This window comes from Ovis canadensis, chromosome 3 (assembly GCF_042477335.2).
Source record: "Ovis canadensis isolate MfBH-ARS-UI-01 breed Bighorn chromosome 3, ARS-UI_OviCan_v2, whole genome shotgun sequence".
In the NCBI taxonomy this organism is placed as follows: domain Eukaryota; kingdom Metazoa; phylum Chordata; class Mammalia; order Artiodactyla; family Bovidae; genus Ovis; species Ovis canadensis.
In genome coordinates, this window is record NC_091247.1 from 87699839 (window position 1) to 87715799 (window position 15961).

Below are 15961 nucleotides of genomic sequence, written 5' to 3' on the forward strand. Positions count from 1 at the left end.
AGGATACCTTGCACATAGTAGATACTCAATAAATGAGCTCCAGTGAAGTAGCAAGCTAGAACAAAAGTCTGCTGTCAACCCAACACACTAATAACAATGAAAACTAAACGCACCTCCCCAAACCCGAACAGTCCCAAACGAGATACTCAGCCTATGAGTATCTTAAGCATCTTAAGCCTATGAGTATTTAAGCCTATGAAATGCTTAAATTATGATCTGCACCTTTGACCTAACAAGGCCCAATAGTACAGGGAGCACTGTAGAAGGCCTGCCTTCAAAATGCTGAACATAAAACTTGACACCCCAAATTTCACTCATCTGGGGAATTCACTCTGTGATGACTTCATTCCTTGATGGTGCCAAATGAATAAAGTGTTATTAACATAGTCTCAAAAATAGCTGGGCACTCGCTCAACTCCGTGGCTCATTTCATCCTGCATGAAGGACGGGCGCTCGTGCTGAAGGCTCAGCCAATCTGCCTCCTGATTAAGCACAGTTGGGCAGGAATTAGAGGGAGATAAGGGAAACGGGCAGGTCAGGATGCACAAGTGTTGAGGATAGTATCTTGGTGCTGGGCACACTCAGTGGAGACTTGAGCATCACTGCCCAGGACCTTCAGCCTGGCAGGTGTGAATGAGGCTGGGCCCGTGGCAAGCACGAGGATAAAGACATCTGGGGAGACAACTCAGTGCTTGCAGGGGGTGGGGAAAGCTGCTTCCCCAAGTGGGAGAGGCAGGAACCTACTTGGGGGAGCAGGCTTTCCAAGAGGTCTAAAGGTGAGGTCAAAATTCTAGATGGAGGTTCAGAAAAAGAACCCAGATCAAAGGTAGGTCACAAAAGGTCAAAGTAACAGCAATTGGGTCTCAGCCATGAGAACAGAGCCAGGAGCAAAAAGGTTTTGAATCTGAGCCATGACAATCAAGTACTTTCATGTCCACTGACTTCTTTTCCTCATCTTCTCCATCCTTACAATCTGGGTCTCAAGGGAAGCAATGCCAAAGACATGGGCTTGGGGTTAGAAGGCTCAGCGTGAGTCTGTGTTCATTCATTATCTTACATGTGATGATGAACCTCTCTGGACTTCTATAAAGTAGGAATTTCCCCTATTTCTACCTCACAAGATCATTATAAGACCCCAGTAAGATTGTAAAGAGGGGACTATTCCGTAAACTCAAAGGGTGACAAAAATATTACCTGTTGCTATAATTATTGTTGTAATGACTATCCAGCCAGCTCAGAGTCAGAAATGGTCTCAGATGATGGCTCAGTAGATGAACTACGAGCCCTTTTGCAGGCCTCAAATGTTCAGCTGATAAATGGTCTGACAACTGGCTTGGCATTCTGAACACTGTCTATTGTAACTTAAGCATCATTTCTATCTCCACTGATAACATGAAAAGCATCTGGGTCGTGGGTGGGTCCATGACATCCTTTCATATGGTCTGGTAAGCTTTGGAGCGTGTTAGTGACCGGCCACTGGCGCCTTTCACATTTGCTGAGCTGCAGTCTGAACATCATTGTTTCAACTTTTGACTGTGTCCATGGTGTCTCGAAGAGAAGAGAAATCTCTTCATAATCAGCTTATCCAGTGTGAGCTGAAACAATGCTCCTGTGTGCCTGGCTGACCCCACACTTCCTCTCTCATGATGGGGGCCTTGCTGGATCTTCGGGGATGAGAGCAAATTCATCAGAGGACAATGTATACTGTTTTGGTACAGCTTTGCCAGTAGTCCTGCCATTCTCAAGTTGAAAGAGGGTATGTAAGTCCCAACTCTAAAAGATGTCTCTAATCAGCAAATTTTATTTCAGTAAGTCAGTGATATGAAACATATCAATATTAAGAGATAATTCAACAAGTACTTTCTTAATAATAGTTGCGGGGGGGTAGTTATGTTTCAAATAATAATGTTCTCAGTGCCTGTCACAGCAATGTGGAACACCCCTATTGAATTCCTATGGCCTAAAATCTCCCTGGAATCTTTTAAAACTTGGTTCCCAAAAAGCACGAGAGTCATAGTTTTGAAAGATCTAAGTTTGCTGTCTTTTCTTAACATGCAAGGCCTGAGGCTAGCCCCAGCTGACAGTTTATTATCTCTGAATATTTTTTTAGTTTCACTAATAAAATAGACATCCCTGAATTGCTTTAAATGTAAGCTGATTTTCAGGGCAATAGCTTTCCAATGTGGGGCTTCCCTGGCAGCTCAGATAATGGAGAATCTGCATGCAATGCAGGAGACCCGGGTTCGATCTCTTGGTTGGGACGATCCCCTAGAGAAGGGGATGGCTACCCACTCCAGTATTCTTGCCTGCAGAATTCCATGGACAGAGAAGTCTGGTGGGCTACAGTCCACAGTGTCACAAAGAGTTGGACATGACTGAGCGACTAACACATATAACTTTCCAATTAAGGTAAAAGAGAATACTGTTTCGTGTCTTCCTACAGATATCCAAACTATGGGTGGCAGGACCATAGTGCAAGGTGTGGGCATAGGCGATGGTGGGCACCAAGCACACAAACCAGCATTAAATCTACTCTGCTGGATCCCAAAGCAGACCCAAGGCAGTCTCAAATTATATCACAGATCACAGTTTAATTGCTGCGTTGTGTCAGACTCTTTCGTGACCCTATGGACTGTAGCCCTCCAGGCTCCTCTGTCCATAGGATTCCTCAGGCAAGAATACTGGAGTGGGTTTCCATTTCCCTCTCCAGGGAATCTTTCTGACCCAGGGATCAAACCACGTCTCCTGCATTGGCAGGCAGGTTCTTTACCACTAAGCCACCAGGGAAACCCATATCATATATGTATATGTAATTAAGGAGAGAAAACGAAGACCAAGGTAACTTTTAAGTAGAATGAAGGCACTGCAGCCAGGGATGAGGTCCTGAGCACATGTTGTGAGGTCCTGCCTGGCTGGGGAGGTGGCTCACAGACTTATCGCTCAGCAGCCAAGGTGAAAAATCAAACCCAGGGCACTACATGACTCTCAGGGTCCCCCTGTTGGTCTTGGAAGGTTCTTGGGGATTCTTAGTCTTGGTTCATGAGGCTGCAAAGAAAAAGCATTCAGTTTTTTATTTGAATCGAATCTTATTTTTGACTCACAGCAAATGTTAAATTCTGTGGTCTCCAATGGTCTGAACCCCTTAACTGGGCCCTGTTTCAGGCAAGTGTGTTAAATCCAGCTAATCTCTTAGATATGAAAATAAAATTCACTTGATTGGTAAATAGGCATCTTATACATGGCTAGTGAAAATTTGGTCAAACTGCTAATAATTCAAATCAAATTGAAAAATGTATAATGTGCAATGCATTACTATCTTCTCATGTTTCTAATAAATTTCAAAAAAGTACTAATGGTTCCTTATTGCCTATCTCATATCAAACTTGGATCAAACTGATGGTCATGACCCCTCGATCAAGATCTGATGTTGCCAAGCCCCCTGGTAACAGCTGCCCCAGTCTGCACGATGATGGAGGGTGAGCATGTCAGGAGTCTCAAATGGAGAGGGACAGGTGGTCCCTGTCACCTCGGCAACCACCTGTGACGGGAGATCCATCAATGGGCAAGGGATGCTCTTTGACAGACAGCTTCATTCCTTTCGTCTGCCTTGCTATTTTATAGCAATACTGCAGCAGATATTTTATCCTCAACAATCAGACAGACACAGCAAGTACTTCAATAGGGTCTCTATAAACAGTTCACTGGGTAGCTCACCATCTCTACCCCTCATGTATTAAATGATGGAAATCACTTTGCTCATTTTAAGGTGTTAAGACTATACCATGAGACAGTTTAAAATGCCACAATATATATAGGGAATTAGTCTAATAATTTATTTGAAAATAAGTCTATATGGAGCACTTGCAATCCCACAAAAAGTTGAATATAATAGATCACCATTTAAATATATGCCTCTAGCCCCCAGAAATCATATAAATACTATGTAAGTGGATTGATTCTTCTTTTCAATAAACACACCAGGAATTGTACTTACAAATAAGTGTTATTGCTAAAAATGCTCACTTTTGGGGGTTATATGCTTGTACTAAAATGCTGCTCATGCTAAAATTCTATTTGAAATTCCTCTTCAGAGTTGCTGCCAGAGGAGATTACTATGTCATAGAAGACACAGTGCTTCTATTTTACTGTCACGTTTTGCTTCCTCTGAGCAGTTTTACCCAGCTAGATTACCCAGCCTTTCCATCAGGCTTAGGTATGAATGTCTTTGACTGTTTCTAAGGGCCTAATAAAACCTCTGAAGTCAGGGGTTTACAAAGCTAAAGATACTCAAAAGGATGTGCTGCAAGCTGTAACGTCAGTTCCAACAGAGAAGCACCCAAAATATTCTGAATGACTATACTCCTGCAGTAGCTGTACACTTTCCCCATATATCTATCTTGAAAGGAGAAACACTTCACTTGGATAGGTAAACCTTGGTTTGTTTAAAAATGTCACTATGTTTAAAAATAATTTTATTACTTTATGGTTGGACCTTGTATGACTGGAAACAAATAAATGAGCTTCATATCAAAAGTGCTGTCCAGTGCTTTAAATACAGATGTGCTGAGACCAATGTATTCCTTAGGACTGAGGCAAACAGTGGAAGAAGATGAAGATGAGGATGTTACCCTAAGACTAATCAGCCATGGCTAGTAAAGCAGGATATCTCTCGGAAAGGTAGACAATGTGATCACCAGTTAAAATATTAAATTCTGTTAGGCTGACAAAAGCAGAAAGGAAAGCAGTTTTGCTACTTCTGGTCAATGGCTGTACCAAGAAGAGAAAAGAACCTTTCTTTTTAATGTCCACAAGCCTTTTCTGAAGGGCATGCCTCTTAATAACCTTCATTAACTTCTGTTTGGCCTAAGAGTTGTCTCTTTTCCAAAAAAAGTTTAACACAGTCTCAGTAGAGATTGTGTTTATTTAAGCTTGTTGGAAAAACATTCCTATCATTTCAAGAATGACTAAATATTTTTCATTCACATAGCTGGCATTCCAGACTATGTTTTCCTGCCTCCGTTGATTAGATGAAAATTAGCAGGCCCAAGTCTGAACTATTAGATTCGATGATTATCTTAGTAGGAAAATTATGAGACTCCTGGCAATAATGCCCTTTTAGGGATGGGAAGTGAACAGCAGAGGAAGCAGAGAGGAACCAGCCCCTTCCAAGACCATTGCTACAGGGAAATACTTAAGAGCGGGGACTGCTGAAGGCTGGACAATCAGAGACAGAGGTTTCTAATCAAGTGTTTCAGAATCAGCTCTGAACCGTAACATTCTAAAGTTACTTGAAATACCTAAAGCTTTTTTAAATTCCCAGAGAAAAACCAAAATACTATGATATTCACTCATGAACAAGTTCGGGTGCTTAGGTTCAAGGCCACCGAGGTTGACACAAGGTCATCTGCATCTGCTATGCATTTGTTACCCCGCATATGACCTTATTTGGACAAGCCAAAAAACACACTGTGCTATATTTTAATCTCCATTTATGGAACTAGTTTCCAGGACACTTAGAGTTAAAGGATGAAAGAACATGCCTAACAGTCTTTCAGATATTACGACTATTTTATTATTCTTGGCCTGCTAATAATAGCCTAGTATATGGCACTGAAGCAATATCACCCATCAACTGAGTTTTGATCCCTGTTATGTACCAGAACATTAATATCATGGGACCTGTGGCATCTCTGACTGCACAGACTCTGGGGTCAGCCAAACTATGTCTGATTCCTTGCCACAGAAGCAGTAGCTCAATCATTTGAGATACTGTTTGGTGAGGAAGTATTATGGGCAGGGTTGGAAACATTTTTTCTTATTTCAAGGAATTCCCACCCAGATATGTGCCTGGTACAGACATTTCTGGCAGGCCAGTAGAAACTGCATTTGAAGGGTGGCTTGATTCAAACTATATCATCAGGATTTATAGGGAACAATATAGTACGCCCATAAAATTAGGATTGATGATGAGGAAGACAGTCTATCCGACAGTTCAAAAACCTCCAGCTCTATAGAGGAGTCCAGAATGTGATCTATCCAGTGTGCTGATGCTGAAGTGGCTTACTAAATCCACAACAAGGTAAAGAAACGCCTAATGTCCTTGCTTCAAAACTGTCCCAAGTAGGACCAGGATTTCCAAAATAAGGGATTCAAGAGAGCCAGGTAAGCAGGAAGAAAGCCATTGCCTGGTTCCATCCTAAGTCCAAAGAATTAGAAAGAATCTAAAGAGTCTAACAGGCAGGAAATCAATCTTATTCCTCCACTTCAGGAGTTGGTTAAGTCCAGGTTAGCGAAATTACAAGGCCTGCCTGAAACTCAGTTCAGTTTCAGACAATAACTCTGCAAATAACATTCATTTAAAGTTTGCAATGACGGAAAAATCTTTTAAATACCAAGGTAAGTAGAGTAATATGCTGAACACTCACACATCCATTACTCAACCACAGCAATCTATGACTATTTGATCTCCTGAGTGAATCTGGAAACAGATTTTGCTTTTGTTTCAGAGAAACAGAAATAGTAGAAAGGAAGGTACCCATTGTGATTGAAAAGTACCCAACCACAAGCAGGGAATTTATTTACTAGCAACTCAAAGCCTAAGGCTGAACGCTACCAAGTAAACTGTTACCTATGTTGTTTCTAGTTCTTGAAAAGTGAGACTCTTGGCATTGGCTCTGAAATCCCCAGGGTCATGGAAATTGTCAGCTCCTCCCAGTAGGAAGACTCTGCACACACCGGGCCTAAGGCACACTCAGGTCACGATGGCCACCAGGGCAGGGTCCAGCCACAGCCCAAGATGAGACAGCAGATGAGATCTGACATCAAGGCTCACCAAGGATGATGAAATCCTTATCTCTTGCATCAGGTGTCACAGCCAAGCTGGCCTCACAGTCATCCATATGGCCTGCATTTTTCTGTTGAGTCATCAGGTCATGTCGTTACATCATGTAGCCAAATTCCCCTCCCCAACATCTTATCTTACCTTTAATTATAAAACAAACAGTTTCGTTTTTTTCATAGAAAATGGCACTCTGTCCTTAGGGTCTCTCTAATGTTAAGAATCAACCAAGACAGCATTTATACCTTGCATTACTGGGAAATAAACAAGCAAATTATTTTCAATACCTAAAAGTGATATTAAAAATCTAGCTGGAAACAAGATAGTGGCCCCTATACATTCTCAAGAGCAGGTCGTAAAGCAGTATGTAAAATGTGACAGTGAGCATTAGCCTTGGAGGGTCTGGAGAAGGCCCACTTGAACTCTGTGATTCTGGACTGCAGGGAATGAACTGAGAGAGGATGAACTGCAGTTTACAAACCAGGCTTGGAAGGCTGTTCCTGGGTGGAAATGGAGAACTAAGTGCTTATCATGAGGGTGAGTGGCCAATCTGAGCTAACTGGTCAACCCACCTGCAGACATGTGGACCCACTGTGTGCCAAACATACTTCATACAGCACTCTGGTTTCTGTCCTCAGAGCACACTGTCAAACACAAGCATTTAAACATTACTCTTTGGTCAGCTCACCAGAGGTCAGCATCTGGCCTCTTTAACAGCACTGGTTAAGGAAACCCTAGATCAGGGTCTGCTGCCTTACTCCAGTCTTTTCCTCACTCATTCATTCATCATCCATTAAGTAACTACTTTTCAGCACCTACTTTACATGCCAGGTGCCATTTCAAGGATTCAAAAGCACATGGTAAAATCCTAGCTCATGGGGGACGTAGCCTCTTTCAGGTACTGGTCAACCCAGAGGATGCAAAGCATTCTGTCTCAGAGGCTGTATTCCAGTGGGGTCCACAGTCAAGGCTCTAGAGATACTGCTCTGCAACATTCAAGCTATAGGAACTTGGGCAAGTCATACAACTTTTGAATTTTGGGTTCTGCAATCACAAGTTGGGATGGCAGAACCTGTCAGAGGGAAGCTGTGAGTATCAAATTGGCTGATGCTCTTAAAGCACTGAGGTCTGGCTCACAGTCAGTGTATAAGAGGTACACTAGTAGCTACTCTCATTAAGGGCTACAATAAGACAATGCAAATGGTGCTAGATGCTGAGGAAGACTCAGTTCTGCTGCCCTTCTTCTTCATTTTTTGTTTTTAAGACAATATGGACGTATCTCCCACATGGACGCTTAAATTGCAAACTTTACATGCTCTTCTGTGTATTTCCACTCTGGCTTTTTACAAGGGCCAAAAAAATAGAAATAATGTGATTGATGAATAAGAGGAGAAACAGAGAGCCAACAGAACAAAACATAAGAACACAATCAGTTACGGAATGAGATGGCCTATCTGTGTACCTGAACTGGCTGTTGACACTAATTTGCTAAGACTTAATCATGAGAGCACTTAAGTGCCAATTTAAAAAGCACTCAGGTACTTGTGAATTGAGGTAGCTGTCAAGTTAACAGCATAGTCTTTAAGGGCCCCCAAGTTCACATCCCCAGTCCTCCAGGAGTAACCAGGCACATGTCATTTGGAAGGTATGTATCTCTAATAACAACAGCAGTCACAACAAGGTTTTTTCCTCCCTACAGGAGCTCACACACCATATTTGTTGATGCAGTAATTTATTTAGGGAGAATTTAAACCTACAATCCTTGTGTGGGATCTGTTTCATCAAATTTCAGACCCTGACTATGTACCTTGGGATTGCAGCTAATAAGGGCAAGGCCAACCTTGTTATGCAATTGCGCGCCGAGAAATTTATTGCGTATAAATTGAATAAACACCAGTGTTTCTGTTTTCCTCCAAATAATTCTGGCTGATTATTCATTAAACAACACCACCTTGCTTTCTTCTTATTTTGTCTAATCCTTTGGCTCTTCTGAAATCACTTAAAATTCCATTTAAATATGCTACTGAATAACTGCTGAGAAAAATATTTTCAAATAGTTTCAGGGTCTTTCTTGGATCCTAAAAACTAAGCAGTAAGATTTATTTGCCTTGCATAATTTTGTAAGCTTATTATTATCAATAAATACGTTTACTATTATTCATAAACAATAAGCTTTTACAATCATTATCCTAAGCTATGCACTGTTTTTTGATCCCCATACCAAAAGAAGAGCATCACTGACACAATGGACACGAATTCGAGCAAACTGAGAGGCCGTGGAGGACAGAACCTGGCGGGCTACAGTCCATGGGGTCGCAAAGAGCCGGACGCGACTTAGCGACTGAAACCACCACGACTAAAAGAATCTTTCGGTCTTCTGAAAACATCTTAGAATCAGAACGTTACTGAAGACTAAACACAATCTCATATGAAACTCAGCACTTAAGTGACTTTAAGACAAAAACAAGAAACGGAAGGCAAAGTAGTTCTCCAAGAACTAGACAATGGAGACTCCTGAAAGGCCGGGTGAAGGGGCACAAGACAGACAGACGGAACGGAGGCCGCAGCGCCTAACAGCTTGGAATACAGGTGCCAGGTCTGGGGGGATTCGGCCTCGGTGCGAGGTCTGAGCAGATCGAGGCTGAGTCTCAAAGGCGTCCTTCCCCCAAGGCCCTCAGATTCGGGAGGTCACATGGAATACACCCGGAGGAGCTGTCAAACTGCAAATGACTTCCTCCCCAGGCAGCTGACTTCCAGGTCTCCAACACAGGGCCACAAGCCAGAGATGGAGACAGATATAAGGGAACCAGAAATAGGGGTATGAGGAGACTGAGATGACCTCTGGGGGCAAGGAAAATAGACACAAATGCAGCTGAATCTGACGGACTTCAGCTGACCCCAGCTCAGCCACATGTTGGCAACTGACCTTGGAAGAATTTACCTAAGTCTCTCCAAAACCTAATTTCCTCATCTCTAAAATGGGATCACAAGCCCTACAGCACAGTGGTGATGTGAGGCTTAACGGAATCAGGTACACATAAAAAGCACTTATCCCACAGCATCTGAATGGAGACATTTCTTTTTTTTCCCTGGTTTAATTTAAAACAGCCTAAACAGTTTCTTTGAAGTTTACTAGGAGATGTCCTTTATTTATCTTTGTGTCCAATGTGGTATCTGGATTACGGAAGGTGGTTAGTACATTTTTTGGAATTAATGGCTGGCTCAAACTGTCACTCTTCTCAAACAGTGGAAGATAAGATTACAACCTGACTCAACTGTTGCAGAGACCAAACTAACATCTTCTTCCTACCCAAATATCTACATAAGAATAAATTACTTTTCTCATATATACTTTTTTTCTTCTATTCACCACCTGCTTCCCTTCTCTGCTCACCAGGATGGAATTGCTAATGACTGCATAAGATGAATGCAAAATGATATGCATTCTTTACTTTTAGAAATGAAGCCCTGTATTTTTTTTACAAGTTTTTTTTTAAGTCTTATTTTCAATCTATGATTCAAGACTCCTAATAAAAGGTTAGTGCTTATTGGATTATATATTTATGCTTTTTAAAATTAAAAAAATTCTTCATTATCATGCATACATATATACTTAAACATTGCAAATCAACAACAGATTGTCCCTAATTCTTAGGAATAGATAGTCCCATTTTAATCTGCACCAGCAAGGCATCCTTCCTTGTAAAGCTGACCGTACACCATCATACATACTATTGTGCACTCCATTTTCCAGCACTGAAATGCTTCTTTAGGGGATAGGAGGAGTATATTGCGAGGGAAGGGGGGTGGTGCGTGATTTCCATAAAACTGGTCATCTGGAAGCTATAAAGTTTTGGAGTGTGGCAGCTGCATTGTAAGTAGAGTAATGGTGAGGGAATTCGTGATGTCAATAGAACCAGAATCCTCCAGTTTAAATTTTTATATGACTTTTAAGATCTTTAATAACTCCAACCCCTCAGAGGTTAATGAAGCTAGTCAGGCAAACTCTTGAAGACTGAGTGGATTAAAATTGAGGTAGAAGCAAAAGCCTTCTCCATAGAGGACTCAGTCTACTTGACTGAATTTCTGAAAAAACTGGTCATTTCCTTAACAGCTGTTTTTAAAAATTCTAGAAGGATCCATCTTCTACAAGGATTAATTTCCAACCCACTTTAGTTCATTTCACTATGCAAACGTCTTTCTTAGTGATGGACACTCTCTATCAGGTCTATCAGCAATATTCAATCTCTCATATTAACAGATATGGACTGGGGATTAAGATTGACTTGAATAAATGTGCAAAGAATCTTCCCAGGATGGTGAAAATGGCCGGGCTTAGAGGTTGAGATGGAAAGACGACTCCAGGATATCTCAGGCGCCTCTTCACTAAAAAGGAAGAGAGGTCATGAATGTAGGTAACCAAGACATAAGTGAAAGCCTGAGAGGAACTGCACAGCCACAGCCGTCGTGATATTAGAAATAACGGACACTCGGAGGGAGGACTCTGGGCAGTGAAAACTGCCTTTGATGGTTCCAGGTCTTTCTTCTAGCTGCCAGGACTCTTGGGCTTACGGAAGCATTACAAATTGAACAAACTATGCTTTGAGGATGGGTCTTATTTCCAATTTCATTTCCCTGTTTTGACCTTTAGATGTTAATTAGGCTTGTGGTGAACTGAATTCAAATGCATATATTCTTTGAGTGTAAAGTATTCAGCTAAGCATTATCTGCAGTGGTAAAATAAAGACCACACTGCTGTCACTGTAAATCTGCAGCATCTCCTCCAAAGGATTAGTCTGGGCTGTATCATAAAATCATCTGCAACTAACAGCAGGAAGCAGGCATTACACCTGAGGAAATAAAACACAAGCAAGCACACACTGGTGGAAGTTGATCTGACACGAGACATTCACTAGGATCCTCAAGGTTTACCTTCGCATACGGGGCAGCACTCCCCAGGCACTTTGACAGGGTTCATGCAGCTCTGTCCACAGGCCGTCGCCACGCAGTGGGGCTCCCCATTGATGCACTGGCAGAACGTGCAGTCATCTTCCCGCCACCGGTCCCCGTGGGCGTGGATCTGGCCATTGGCATAGCAGCCAGCGGGATTGTTCAAAGGATACACAGGATCTAAATTAAAACGTGAGTTCAAGTAAGACCGAGGGCATTCTACATGTTATTTCTGCCTGCACCTAGAGAATTTTTTTTTCCCCCAGGTTCTCCTCATCAGCAGTTCTTTTCTAGCTGCGCTCAGCAGAAGCTCAGGACTGCAGGAGGTGTCTCTAGGGGGACAGGCAAAGGCAGCCATCACGTAGAATTTATGTTCACCCATCCTAACACGGCTCACAGGGCAGGGGACCTGAGGCATGCAAGCCAGTGTGCAGGTGTTACTGTTTCATAAAGGTGCAAAACTGCATGGATAGAGCTGCGGGGTGGTAATCAGAGAAAACAAAAAATGCAGATCCATTTTAGGTTCTGCGGATGCCTTCTGAGTTGTCAATTTACAAGTTTATTATACCTCAATTTCAGCCCCCTGTAAAGTAGAAAGAATAACGCCCCGTCTAACTTACAGTGAGCCTGCTATTTCTAGGGCTAACTGGAGTCTATCTCATGGAGCCTGGAGGTCCCTGAGATAACAGTGAGGCGTAGGCAGGCCCCTGAGGACAGGGCAGACAGACCTTGTCTAAACCATACAGGACACTCCTTTGCCCTGGAGGGAATGCCATGGACCTACACAGCTTTTTCTCCACCTGAGCTGAGCGGTCAAGCAGCAACTGAGGCTGTGGGACATAGTTAACCAAGGCTACTGTGAAAGAGTTTTCTGAGTTTGTTGATAAGCACATAAATACAAAACCCCCAAATATCCTTACATATCAAAGTAATTAGATAAGTCACTCAACGTTCTTTTTTCAGACACATAAAATCTGGCCTCAAGAGAAGCAAGTGCTTCTGTGCTGGGAAGAAAGTCTAGGCAGTTGTGAGTTTGGTCCTCTTTCTTTTGAAGAGGAAGAAAGTTTAGCTACAAGAAGAGTCAGAAGCCCAGAACTGAAGGCCGTGCAGTCACAGCTTCAGAAAGGCAGTCTGTCCACCACTGAAGCAGCCAAGAAACCTGAGTTAGATAAGACTTCATAAAAATTATTTATAAAAAAAAATATTACACTGCATACTTCATTTCTACTTTGAGACTGGATCTGAATTCCAGGAAGTGAGACATAACTGGACCCATGGCCAGACAACTTGTTATAATTATTACACAGAGGTTCACATCTCTGCTTTTATACCACCAAGTGTCACCAATTTCAGGGACTATTATACCCTGGAGGTAGTGAGGGGACAAATCAATTGGGAAGGTTAAAAGATGGGGAAACAGTGGAAACAGTGTCAGACTTTTTTTTTTTTGGGCTCCAAAATCACTGCAGATGGTGAATGCAGCCATGAAATTAAAAGATGCTTACTCCTTGGAAGAAAAGTTATGACCAACCTAGATAGCATATTCAAAAGCAGAGTTATTACTTTGCCGACTAATGTCCGTCTAGTGAAGGCTATGGTTTTTCCTGTGGTCATGTATGGATGTGAGAGTTGGACTGTGAAGAAGGCTGAGCGCCGAGAATTGATGCTTTTGAACTGTGGTGTTGGAAAAGACTCTTGAGAGTCCCTTGGACTGCAAGGAGATCCAACCAGTCCATTCTGAAGGAGATCAACCCTGGGATTTCTTTGGAAGGAATGATGCTAAAGCTGAAACTCCAGTACTTTGGCTGCCTCATGCGAAGAGTTGACTCATTGGAAAAGACTCTGATGCTGGGAGGGATTGGGGGCAGGAGGAGAAGGGGACAACAGAGGATGAGATGGCTGGATGGCATCACGGACTCGATGGACGTGAATCTGAGTGAACTCCGGGAGTTGGTGATGGACAGGGAGGCCTGGTGTGCTGCGATTCATGGGGTTGCGAAGAGTCAGACATGACTGAGCGACTGAACTGAACTGAAAAGCTTGATGTGACTTTCTTAAATCCCCTATGACACCTAAAAAGTGAACCACCTTTCTCCTATGTTAGCAAAAATAACTTTTACCAGGTGAGTGGGCCTCCCTGTTAGGAATGTAGAATTGTTCGCTGTTAGGAATGTACAATAGTTTGTATAATCTAAGCAATTTCAGATCTTCAGATTCTGTGGTAAATAAAGCTCAGATACTGAAAAGAAATGGGATTCCGAAAACAGAGCAAGTTATAAGACACGACATGAAATTCTGTCCTCTCATTTCACGTGCGGAGGTTAAGGGTGGCATGAGCGTCAGACATGAGGTGGACATGCCTGACTCTGGACTAGAAGTCCGTGGCCCAGGCAGAGAAGAGATGCTCACAAGTCCCTCCTTTCTGGGGAAACTGTAGTGTGGTTAGACCAGAGACACAGTTGGGCACTGTTCCTGGCTTTACCGGAAACTCAAGAGAAGTGACTACTTTTCTGACTCTCCTTATCCTTAAAATGTGCGGGATGTAGCATGTGATACTCAGTTATCATTCTGAAATGTCTGTTATTTCTGGAGGGCAGAGACAGGAGGGTCGAGCCTATTGGAGGAACATGGACCTATTATTTCTTGGAGGGAAAAGGGGAATAAAAAAAATTAAAAAGCAGACCCTGGGGATCCTTCTGCCCAGGGCTACCCTGGACACTTGTCTGGACCTTGACCGGGTGCCACAGCACGGCCCCACTGTCACCAGCACACATTTGCAAAGGCCAAGGAGCCCTGCTCTCACCTGGAGGGGCACGGGTACCAGAAAGGAGGCAGGGTCGGGTCCTCTCTGAGCAGACTGGTTGGGCCTGTCAGTCACTAGGGCTGCCCCGTCCTCCTGTCTCCACCCACTCTGGGGGGAGCAGAGTGGGTGGAATTCTACTGTCAGAATGAAGGGAGAGTCCCAGGACTTGCCAAGAAACTGCTGGAACTGCAGAGGAGGAACAGAGAGTGCCTCCGGGAGACCTTGTGTTGACCTGTGGAAACACGACCGCTGTCTACACCCAGGGGATAATTTCCCGCAGTGAAGTGTTTCCACATCATCTACCTGGCATTACCTAAAAGGTAAAAGGTAAAACATGTGACAAAAGTGGGGAATTCTTTTCTATTTTTGAGTGAGACTGAATTACGTCAGTTTTGACGTTAACACTTTAAACCATGTCTATGCTTTGTTGTTCAGTCGCTCAGTCATGTCTGACTCTGACACCACGGACTGTAGCCTACCAGGCTCCTCTGTCCACGGAATTCTCCAGGCAAGAATACTGGAGTGGGTTGCCATGCCCTCCTCCAGGGGATCTTCCCAGCCCAGGGACTGAACCCATGTCTCCTGGGTCTCCTGTATTGGTAGGCAGAGTCTTTGCCACTGAGCCAGCTGGGAAGCCTGTTCTTACTGGTCCCTAACTGGCAGCTTTCCTTACCTTCACACACAGGGCAGCACTCCCCCTCGGGCATGTAGTATCTCTCACAGCTCAGCTCACCACACTGGGCAGTGAAGCAGATGGAAACACCCCCTTGGCATCGGCAGAATCGACAGTTGTCCATTCGAAACATGTCTCCATCACTGTACTCCATGTTGTTGAACACGCAGGCTGGCTTTGTTTCTAGAGGAGTTAAACAAAGCATATTCAAAGTCATTTCTGAGTGGTGTCCTTCCATGTTTTTCAAACAGCCTCTAGAAAATACTGCACAAGGTTAAAATTTAATGGAACTTTATTAAACTCAATATAATTTTTTACAACAGAAGCAATAAAGCTATGCAAAGTACAATAAAATAAAATACATCATTATTCTCATTATAACAAGGAATCAAAATTCCCCTTAGTAAAATCTATACTGGCTTCTCCTTACCCCAAATAAAAGTAATTATTTGACCATGAAACTGACATTTCTGATATGTGCTTTAAAAACATTTAGTTTTGTTAAACAAAATGTGTGTTTTGCTAAATCACTGTCTATCTCAAGTAAACGATCTTGAATCCACATTACGTTTTGTTCTGCCTCAAAAAATTTATTTAGGCCTCTTAGGTTATGTTTCCGTTTCTCCAGTGTTTTCTCTGAAATTCTTTTTTCTATTTAGTTAATAATCTATAATTATAATAGTGCTTGGCCTTTAAA

At 42.8% G+C, this 15961-nt stretch overlaps 1 protein-coding gene across 2 annotated transcripts in view; it reads right to left on the reverse strand.

The window, feature by feature from the left end:
- Positions 1-15961, reverse strand: part of CRIM1 (cysteine rich transmembrane BMP regulator 1) — a 210430-nt gene that overhangs the window by 67215 nt on the left and 127254 nt on the right. For both annotated transcript variants that reach the window (XM_069583565.1, XM_069583566.1), the window contains exons 6-7: positions 15265-15447; positions 11771-11968 (exon numbers count right to left, since the gene is read on the reverse strand). In XM_069583565.1, the coding sequence (XP_069439666.1) occupies positions 11771-11968; positions 15265-15447 (381 nt within the window). The remainder of the gene's footprint in view (positions 1-11770; positions 11969-15264; positions 15448-15961) is intronic.